Source organism: Monopterus albus, unplaced genomic scaffold (assembly GCF_001952655.1).
Source record: "Monopterus albus unplaced genomic scaffold, M_albus_1.0 scaffold4.1, whole genome shotgun sequence".
Classification (NCBI taxonomy): domain Eukaryota; kingdom Metazoa; phylum Chordata; class Actinopteri; order Synbranchiformes; family Synbranchidae; genus Monopterus; species Monopterus albus.
Genome location: NW_018127884.1, coordinates 3,721,113 through 3,732,096, shown reverse-complemented (window position 1 = coordinate 3,732,096; position 10,984 = coordinate 3,721,113). Strand labels below are relative to the sequence as shown.

The 10,984-nt window shown below is 37.5% G+C and overlaps 1 protein-coding gene across 1 annotated transcript; it reads left to right on the top strand.

Annotated features, from left to right (window-relative positions):
* The first annotated feature begins 625 nt into the window (after positions 1–625).
* Positions 626–10,655, top strand: spi1b (Spi-1 proto-oncogene b). The gene is made up of 5 exons (XM_020610028.1): positions 626–977; positions 1,472–1,559; positions 2,901–3,097; positions 6,031–6,181; positions 8,032–10,655. Exons 1-5 carry the CDS (start codon positions 936–938, stop codon positions 8,343–8,345), a joined length of 792 nt encoding a protein of 263 aa, XP_020465684.1. The 5' UTR covers positions 626–935; the 3' UTR covers positions 8,346–10,655.
* Positions 10,656–10,984: the final 329 nt, after the last annotated feature.

Below are 10,984 nucleotides of genomic sequence, written 5' to 3'. Positions count from 1 at the left end.
TTAGTCATTTTGCTACAGAGTGCACTTCCAGTCATTGAGTTTCAGGTCTGCACTCAGAACCCGGATGCATGGCTGTTTACAGTGTAACACTGAGAGCTAAAAATGGTTATCTATTGTCACAGCAAACACCATCTTTGTGCATGTGAAAATTCTAGCACATATTTCATGTTTTTAAACATAATCTAGCATTTAATTGTGTGCCACCACCAATCTAACATTTTTATAAGCACTAAATAACAATTTCATAAATGGCTTATAACACTGTAATTTAGTTTTAATGTACAGTATTTGTCAGCAAATATAACTTATCGCTATATCTGCATACACCTACATTAATATTTATTAAATGTTTATATACTGATAATAACTACATACAGCTAAAAGAAAGTGTTACCTTGTCCCATTATAAGACACCAGGTTATTCTACTGTCATAGTTTAAATGAAATGATTTTTAAAGCACATGGAATGGATAACATCAACCCGACAACATTAAATATAATATTCAACAGGGGGGTGACGGTGAAGAAAACCCTTGATGATGATTGGCTGCTGAGAGAGGGGACAGTAGATAGACCCTGATAAAAGTTTCATGGTCTCCCCTGACAAATCATCAATGACCAGGAACCTTCAGCAGACACACTCTATTGCTCCCACCCACAGAAATCTTACTGAAGTCAAAAGTTCCTTTTTCATCTCACAGTCAAACAGCGGGTCTTGTTTATTTCATTTTATTTGACACAGCTGAAGGCCTCCAAGAGTAGTTAAGGTCACAAGTGTATGCTATAGGATAAGAGAGAGAGACATTTTTTGGTTTTCGTTGAGTGAGAGGAAATTTTGAAACATTGTGCAATGGTGCCGCAAAAGTTTTGAAAGGCTGTAAGAGTGTTTTGCCAGCAAAGCGCCTGAGAGTCGGTCCGTTGGAGAAGAGGTCTCCATGTTGCATCCATTCAGAATGGAGAGCTATCTCATCCCGCCTGTAAGTGTGGTTTGATTTATTACTATTTATACTCTCAGAAGACTTTCTAACATGAGGTTTAGGAAAGTTGCTTGAGTTGCTTGTTTTTAATGCAGTGATTATAAGAAACATTTAGTCATCATGAGACTGGACAACATATATTATTTAAAATTAACTTAAGTAAATCTACTTCAGTTTGAACACAGGATACAAAGTCTTTAACACTATGAAATGAAAATGAAACTCAAAACTTCTTGAGTTTCAGGATAGTAGTGTCAAAAAAAAGTGTCTTCATTATAGCACAAATGCTGCTAATGCCTCACACAATTTACAGCTGTAAATATATTTAAAAACATAATGAAGTTTTCATTAAAGGCAGATGGTGAGTATTTATATTTCCTTTAAAGGATTAAATGAGCAATCATACAGTGTAGGTTTTCTGCACCATATACCAGTGACAGATTTTTCTTTCATGATATTTTGTGGTTGAAATTGTTTTTAATTTGCTCTTGCAGCACTCAGAAGATGTGTATGATCCAGAAATCTACAGACATCAAATTGAATATTATAATCCCTATGTCCTAGATACCGATATCCAGGCAGGTGAGTTTTGCTTGAATGTGGACTTTGTCTTATCTGAACTGTCTTTAAATTTAATCTGCAACTTGTTCTATTCATTTATAATGAATGATATTTAAATTAAAAGACTAAAATATAAATAATGATGATGACTATGGGGGCAAATGTTAAATACGCATGTTAAACTCAGTGATATGTAACTTGTTTTCAATGCAACTGAGAATACTGGCATACAGTAAAGTCATCTGTATTTTTATTCTTCAAATTAAACACCAAAGCCTGATGTGGTGACACTTACTTGTGTGTTGTACTGAACATAAAAAGCCTACTGTGTGCAGCTGGAGCACACCACATCAGGGTGTATGGAACACAGGAAACAGATGCCATTTCTTTCGGCCGCTACAACTACAGACATAGAACAACTTTCGCCCCATGGGGTTTTATTGAGATAAGAAAGATGCTTTACTTTCTCTTATATTCAACTGTTTTGAATATTGCACCAAAACAATCTAAATAGGGGTGGGGGTGGAGTTTTTCCCAGCCTGAAAGTGGTTAACGTATCTAATCTCTAAATATGTCATAGCTGAATATACCTAATATCCTTCAAAAACAGTAAGATAAGACAATAAAATAGCATATATCCTGATTTATAAATGAATGACCATACAGTGTTACTGTGGATGTATAACATTACTTTATTAACTAATGTGATTTCTTATTTTTAAGAGTATACACTTTTGCATTAGTTTAATCTAGCCACAGCCGGAAGAAGAAGAAGAAAACACTTTTGCATTAGTTTGCATGTGAAATCTGTTCTTTAGATCACCACCATTTCCACTGTTACATTTGAAATATGTACAACTTAAATTAAATCTGGCATGTTTCATTTTTTTATTTAATGCTTAAATATATTCAGAAAAATTGCTAACACAAAGAGAAGCTGAAATCCAAAACCGGCAGCTGCGGTGACACTGTTAGCGTGGCCACAAACAGGCAAAGAGCCTCATGCTGAATTCGCTATTATTCTTCACATTTTAGTTCAGTTTATGCAAACTTAAGCACCATGGGTAAGAAGTCAGCAGCAGAAGCAATTGTTTTTGACTTAGTCATTTATGACAAAGATTAATTTTTGTAGATGGACAGTCTGGCTGAGTCTCCTTTAACCACTGAATCATGTATTTCTGCTCTGCTAAATTAAGTTAAGGACATTTTCTTGAGTTTTGTATGAAGCTGTGTGTTTCAATTAGTGTGACTGCTGTTAATAACTGTCTTTATTCGTAATATTACAAGTTACTAATGTTGAGCCGGCAAGATACAACAACAGGTGGTCCTTACAGTGAGCTGTTTTTCACCTTCTTTATTTAGATCACTGGGACTATCATCCTCACCCCCATGTGCACCCTGTAGAGTTTGAAAACCTCCAAGAGACCAACTTCACAGAGCTGCAAAGTGTGCAGGCACTCCACCCATCCAGCCTCATACGACACGACAACACACGATACGATGCAGAAAACCTACTCGATCCAAATCTTGGGGCACATCCACACGTGTTACAGCAACCAGTAAGTCCTTCTGTTACCCAATAAAAAAACAACTTGTACATAAAAAAAAGGAGCCAGACAGAACACCAACCTACACATGGGTGCATGTACCTGCACAAACTAGTGTATATTCCAATATTGAAACTAATCTAGTTAAAATGCAGTAAACTAAAAACAAAAATGGTGGTAGTTTTGTCTTCTTTTTACTGAAGCAGTGTAACCGCACAGTTACAGTGCGTGTAATAGCTCATTGTTAAAATGATGACAGTGATGCTGGCTGATGTAAGCTTTCCTGAACATAGAATAGTACTAATTTGACTAATTAAAGTACTAATTAGACAGCAGGCTCTCACTCTTTTTAGTGCCAGGGAAGTAAAAATATAATTACAAGGAACAGACAACAGCTGGTTGATGGATAATGTCACGCAGAGTCTTAATGACCTACATCCACACACAATCCTCAAATTTCCTTCTACAATACCTGTAACTCACTGCAGATGTTTTCACACTCAGTGTAATACACAGTTGGATTTCAGATCAGAGAGGACATTTAAGGAGTCAGAGGGCTTATAGGGTCCTGTGACAAAAATCAGGAAGTGAATCTCTAAGTAAGAAAAACTTTAAATTTAGTCCCCCACGCCCTGATTTTTAAATTTCAGTTAGAAAAAGAACATTTTCTTTCTATATTTGATCTGAAAGCTCAGCTAGGTTTGCTCTGCATGCTTCACTCCTCCAGTTTTGAACCAATGAACTAGAACAAAGATATCATGTTTGTGCTGTATGTGTAACCAAGTTACACTTTCAGATCTTTTTACCTCCACATAAGATTTGTTGGGTCATGCTGTGAAGCCAAGCAAGTGATAAAAATTATTCATATATTACAGTTCATACACTTAAGGTGATTTCAAAGTCCTGAGAGTCATGGATTTCAGTTTTTTAACTCAGTTTGTGATGTTGTGATGTTTGTATCAGTAAAATGCTGGAGCACATGGATACAGTTTATGGGAATCAAACATAAAGTATATTTCTTATTGTTAAAATATATAACTCTGAGTCTTTTGCAACACAGGAGATCCTTTGTTTTCATACCTACCTGTAATTAAACATGTTATTGTTTCCAGCTGAATGTGATGTATTATCACATTCAGCTGATTTTTTTCACATTGAAATAATATTTTAGCATGGTCCACAGGTGAACCTCGAGCTGGTTAGTACTGTTATTGTAAATAATTCACCCATTTGTAAAATATGAAATGCATTTGAAGTTCAGTGGCATAGTGACAAAACGATGACTAGTTCTCATCTTCTTTGTCATTCTGTTAAAGAATAGGGCCCAAATGAATACACTAACACACCTACAGAAATGCTTAGCTAGTAAAACACAGGATAGGTTTCATTTCATTTCCACATGTTTTTTTTTTTTCCTCTGGACTTTGTATTCCTTACAAAGAAACCACGGAGCGTATGTGCTTCTTAGTCACATGATGTTTTTCACTTGTGATCAAATGAAATTTCCCTTTTGAAAAAAGGGGCCACCACTTTTACCGTGCAAAGAAAATGTGTTTGAAATGTGTTAATGTACAGCAGCAAGTGATATTAGAGTACAATGTGAAAACCACCATTCACACATGGAATTCACTTGTAGGTTTCTGCCAGTTCTTCAGTTTTTAATTTTATAATTTTATAAAGGATGCTGAAAATGTTGACAAGTGTTGCCCAGGGGTGCAGCTAGAGCAGCATCTGGCTTTGAATAGAAACATGTTGTCATTTTCTTTCCACACATAAAAGTATGTGTTTGATGTTTGGTACAGTACATCGGTAGCATTGTGTTCTTTCTGAAAGGTCTAAGTGCAGTTTAAAGGTGCATTAGCTAAGATTTTATATATTGTTTGATAATTCAAGTAAAAAATGGGACAAAATGTAATGTCTCTCTGCTACAGTCCATAGATTGGCCCCACCTGCCACCTAGTGAAGGTTGTAAGGGGCTTCTAGCTGCTAGTAGTCATTTCAGTCAGCCAGCTATGGAGGACCTCCTGTTTGCTAAAAGTGCCTGTCAAACCAAAGAGGTCGCGTTCCTTTGCACATAAAGAGTGGGACAAGAAAGAACAAAAACCAGGGTTAACATCAGTTTGGCATTTTGAGATGGTGAGTGTTAAAAGCAGCCAAAGGACTCAGATTAGATTGAGATGTGACATTCTTCCTTCTGGATGTGTTCACATCTAAAGCTAATGTGTTTGTTTTGGTAACATTAGTGACCTAGCACCATATCCAGCTCTCATAATAAATACATCCACGGTTCTAGTGGATTGCTAGATTGTCTTGTTAGGCAGCTCATAGCTTCACACTGGAGGCTGCATTTTGTACAGCTTGTCGCAACCAGACATCTGTACTTTACATCGCCACTAGGAAGCATGACATGATGGGAGGGGTAGGAGCTCTGTAGCAACTGAAAAGAAATAAAGGTAGAGTAGCTTTAAAAAGAATCCTAAAGTTGCCTAAATGCCCTGAAACATCTCAAAATCCTTAAGCTGTCAGACTTACAATAATTGTGTGAAAGTTATTTTGAGAGAATTATAAAAAAAAATGCAAAAAATGATATTTGTTTGGAAATGTAGGGTTCAGAATGAGATATAAATATCACCACTGCTGGAAGAAGTATTCAATGGACTGTCATCACAAAATACACCATTACATGTAAAGGTTCTGCATTCAAAACTTGGGCTAATCTCATAGGAAGCCTAAAACCAACACTGACTTTCATGCACTCACCATAATGTCTGTGAATGCAGAACCTGGTTGAGCTTATCCACCTGTACCTTAGGCCTACTGTACATTAATGCATGAAAACTATTAAAAACACATCAGGGACATTTAAAATGATCAGCAAGATCTAGTAAGTTAAATTATTTCAAATGCTTTTATTTAAGACTGATTAGATTTGACCCTTGTTGTAGGTAGCGTTCTTCCCTCGGTCGCTGTATGCACCACACGTGTCCCAGCGCAGCTCTGATGATGAAGACCACGGAGGACGAAGTCCCCCGCTGGAGGTGTCTGATGAGGAGTGTCTGAGAGAGCGAGTCCCTTATGTCACACCAGGAGAACTGGGTAAGGAACCAGAGTTAAAAGCCAGTTCATATTATGTGTGCAGTGGGTGAGTGCCCCAGTTCTCTACTGAGCAGTTAATATAGACACAGTACATGTGAAAATTCTCAGTCATGCAGGTTATGTATGCTTGGTGGTAGAGTGTGTACATTGGCATCCTGGATTCCACTCACTATGTAAGAACTAGAGCTGCTCTAAAAGCTCCTTTCTGAATTTTGAGTCCAGTGATCAGTGATATCTTCTTCTCACTGGGATGTTGGTGGTTTGGCATTAAGTCATGTCAGCTTCGTGTTCTGCTGACAACTTAAGATGCACTTTTAGGATGAGCTACACATTGCACAACTGTATTTATACTGTTGCTCAAGCATCTTCAATGAAAAGGGGCTCACAAAAAAAACAACAACACAAAAACCCCAGTGTTTCTTTGTCTGCTGTGTACAAGGAGAATGGCAGGCTATCCTCAGTTGTCACCTTTTCAGTGGCTCCCTTGTCAGAGATCTGGGGAGTGATATTTTGGCCCACCCTGTCTGGTTTAATCAGATCTTACTGCATAGATATAGCAGTCAGCACAGGTGTCATGTCCACAGCAGGATTGACTTGTGCTTCACCAGAGTGGCAGGGCCCCTGTGTTAGTGGGATTCGGTTCAGAGTGATGTTTCTTTCCTTCTTGTAGGAGCTTGATGGCTTACTAAACAGCCTGTCCACTTCCTCTTTTGGATAATTTCAGATGTGACAGGCCAGCTGAGCCGGAGTAGTATCTGGTAAACAGTATCTGCAGTACCTCTAGTGGTTTGTGTAGAATACCTTTGTAAATAGTTGCATAATGTTCTTTTTATTTTATTCAAGTATAGGACCTAGGTGAGTGGCCGTGATTGTATGTCAGCTACTTCACCGGTACTTACATCCCACAACAACCAGTACTTTGTATTTTTGTTAATGCAGTGCCAGTCTGTACATTTAAAATAGGTACTGTAGGTACAGCGATAAGTAGCAAACATACAGCTAAATGAGCAACTGCGGCTCTCTGAGCGCAAAGACCATCGGTCCAGCCTGGGACAGGTTCAGGATAAGGTTAGTTGTAAGGTGTCTTAATGAGTCTTCTCCTCAACTGCACACTGTGGGGGTAAGATCATGTGCAGATGAAGAAGCATGGTGAGCCTCTGAGCTCGGACAACCACGGTAACAAAAGTAACAACCAATGACAGCTTTTATAATTCGACAGGAAGCTAGCATCAGATTAGCTTTTTGTTAGCCCGTTTACAAGATGGTAACAATAAATTCTCACAAATAAGAAAATAAATATATTAAATCAAATAATAAATAATTTCTATTAAGTCTGATTTCTTACAAAGGCATTTTAAGTTACTGCATATGTTGAGCAAAAAAAAACTGAATATGAAAAAATGTATAAAATATTTGTTTTTCCTATTATATACAGTATATTGTATACAGTGCCATTAATCTTATTTTTAATAATATATAGAAGGTTTTTAGTGGATGCTCAGCACTTTGAAGTTATGGCCACAGACATGTCATCAATGAGGTTTGTCACAGCACCAACACTAAAATGGTGACTCCTCAGTGTTTACATCTGCCACTGTTTCTTAGAATTTTAATACGTTGTCTAGTGTAATTGCTGACTGTCCTGTAAAGTTACTTTTTATTAAAGATTTTAAACACGAAACCCACAAGCCATGTAGTGTCCTCCAAAAATTTGCCTGATGTCTAAGATCCCTAATTCTACTTAAACTCTGTATAACTGATATGATTGTATAAACTGAATTATGCAACAAGACTGAATCTGAGCAACAAAAAGATTTATAATACATACAACTTTCTGATTTTTCCAAAAGGCAATAAAAAGAAGATCCGTTTGTACCAGTTCCTGTTGGACCTTTTAAGGAATGGTGATATGAAGGACAGTATCTGGTGGGTGGACAGAGACAAAGGGACATTCCAGTTTTCTTCCAAACAAAAAGAAGTGCTCGCACACCGCTGGGGAATCCAGAAGGGCAATCGCAAGAAAATGACCTATCAGAAGATGGCTCGTGCTTTGCGCAACTACGGCAAGACTGGGGAGGTGAAAAAAATAAAGAAGAAGTTGACGTACCAGTTTAGTGATGAGGTTCTGGGGAAGAGTCATCTGGACAGAAAACCATATATGTAGACAAGAATGATGTTGAATGATACACTCCACTTTCCTTGGATAGTCCATAGACATGTAGCTTACGCTGTTTGGTGACTCTAAATTGCCTATAGAAGTGACTGTTTGTTTGGTTTTGCTTCTCTAAGTGTTGTAAAGACTTCAAAGCTGTTTAGGGTGTACCCCGCCTCTTGCCCAGTAACGGCTGGGATTGGCTCCAGGCCCCTCTTGACCCTATTCAGGAATAAGTGGTATAGATAATGGATGGAAGGATGGATGGATTTGTGAATGGGTACTCAGATTCGAAAACAAATATTTGGTAATTTGCTCTCAGATTTACCCTGATATTTGCAAGCATGCACGTTGCACCTTGACTATTGCAGCTATCCTGGTGGCCAGAGGCAGAACTGCAAGTCATGTGATGCTATAGCTCAGAGAAACAATCACCATAATTATATGGCAATCATTTTCTATACCGCTTAGTCCCAAACGGGGTCACGGGGGGGCAGGACTGTTTCATTAGGCTACATGTCTTTAAGATAGTTGCCTAAACTGGCATCTGAGTGTATATTTCAAAAGCCACAAACAACTGCTGGCATCTGCAGGAGTAAGACACACATACTTGAGAATTATATGTATAATGCTTGAGCTTGAAAACAGGAAGCATAAGAAACATTTTTAGTCTGCAGTATGTGCTGAGTGAGCAAGTTGCAATGACATCACCATTTTCAGTACTTCACCAAGTGTTTAATAAGTCCGTGTTGCCAGTCTGTTGATACTTACAACTTTAAAACAGAGAAAGCACAACTAACTAATATAAATATGTATAACGGTATTGCTAATTAAATAAGACTGCAGTTGTAGAGCTGGCTGTTGGTTTTCACATTGGATATGCATTCACATCTCAGTCCACAGTTCAAAATCTGGATTGTTTACATATTTTGTTTTCTGTTTTTTTAAGGCTTTTTTAAATTTGATATCTTAAAAATATCTGCCAATGTTTGGAGAATTATGCATGCTGGTTATAGCAAGATTAGAAGATTAATACCACTTTCATGTATGATGTACTGTATGTACAATAAATAGCAGGGGTTATCTTAGTTAAGCATAAAGACTGGAATCAGGAACCAGGTAGCCTAGCTGCAGTGCATAAATAGAGCGAACAGCAAAGGTAACAACAGCCTAAATTTAAAAACAATAATTTGTGGAGCTATTTGTAGGACTATTTCTTGCTCATGAGTTATGACTCCCTGGAGTTGTGATTGTGAGGTTGTCAGTTCACCAGCAGAGACTAGTTTTAGCTTTATATTAAGTGTGGACACATGAAAATGGTATCAATCTTCTCACCTAACTCTTAGCATTAACGATATTAACCATACAGTATGTGAAATCTTTACATGCAATCAGTAGTGTGCTGCATGGTCTGCAGCTTTGACCCTAGGTCACTGTGATGCCTATGGCTTTACAAAGGTTGATATGATCGCATAAATATACCTAATCATTTTTTTAAAATGTTTATGTAAATGTTGTCAAGATTTCATTCAAAATTTTGTTTTATTGTGTTTTGTATTCCTCTTCTATTTGTAGGTATTTATTTACAATGCCATTTAATATTTAAAAAAGTAAAAAGACACAAAGGGCTCTGTTTTCCTGCCAGCGCAAAACTAGTATAGCACAAGTCTTTTATTATTATTATTATTATTGTTGTTGTTGTTACACATTGGTATGTTTGGTATTTTTCTGCCATGAAGGAATTGGCTTATGCTGAGGTGGTAGGATAAGCACAGTTGAAACTTTTTTTATACAGAAGAGGCACTGCAGTGTGATTTTGGTGCTTAGTTTGATCCAAAATCGCAATTGTGATAACACCTACTCAGACCTTTCTCTCTTTAAAAAGCAAGTGTATTCCTAACAATAGTCTAGGCTTTGTAGCACAAGAACAGGTACCCAAATGTATTTTACTCGCCATACCAACTTAAAATAAACCCTTAAATTCACAACGGATCTGCCAGGACTCACAGTGAATAATTTCTTGTGATATTTCTGAATCATCTAATAAATTAGAAGTATTATTTTCAGATCAGCGAACTAGTCCGCAGTATGTGGCTATATATGAATGTGGTCAAACAGAGTTGGCACATGTAATGATGCACCATCTGTCCTTATACTGTGCAGCTATGAATAAATTATGCTCTATAATTGCTGCTGGGTACAAGACCAGAGTCTTTCTGTCTTCCATGCGCAAAAGCTGGTCAGTCATATTAAATCAAATCAAATCAAATCAAATTTTATTTGTTTAGCCCCAAATCACAACAAACGTCATCTCAGGACACTTTACAAAGTAGGGTCTAGACCTTACTGTTATCAATATTATTACATAGGGAAAACCCAACAAATCCCCCTTGAGCAAGCACTTGGCGACAGTGGGGAGGAAAAACTCCCTTTAACGGAAGAAACCTCCGACAGACCCCGGCTCTTGGTGGGCGGCTTTCTGCCTCGACCGATATTAGCAGCCTACTGAGTCAATATTTATGTGCAATACCTCTAGAATAAATATTTTTGTCATCACAGTTTAGAACTGGAGAACATAATTGTAGGAGAGGACCACAAATCTGGTCACAGCGACTCTGCACCTTATGGGCAAGAACTGTACATCAGTTTCA

Excerpts from the sequence above, each read along its gene's own strand:
- spi1b (XM_020610028.1), top strand. The coding sequence starts at position 936 with ATGTTGCATCCATTCAGAATGGAGAGCTATCTCATCCCGCCT. Across the intron at positions 1,560-2,900 it reads AGATACCGATATCCAGGCAG|ATCACTGGGACTATCATCCT; the intron begins GTGAGTTTTGCT and ends TTCTTTATTTAG. Across the intron at positions 6,182-8,031 it reads TGTCACACCAGGAGAACTGG|GCAATAAAAAGAAGATCCGT; the intron begins GTAAGGAACCAG and ends TTTTTCCAAAAG.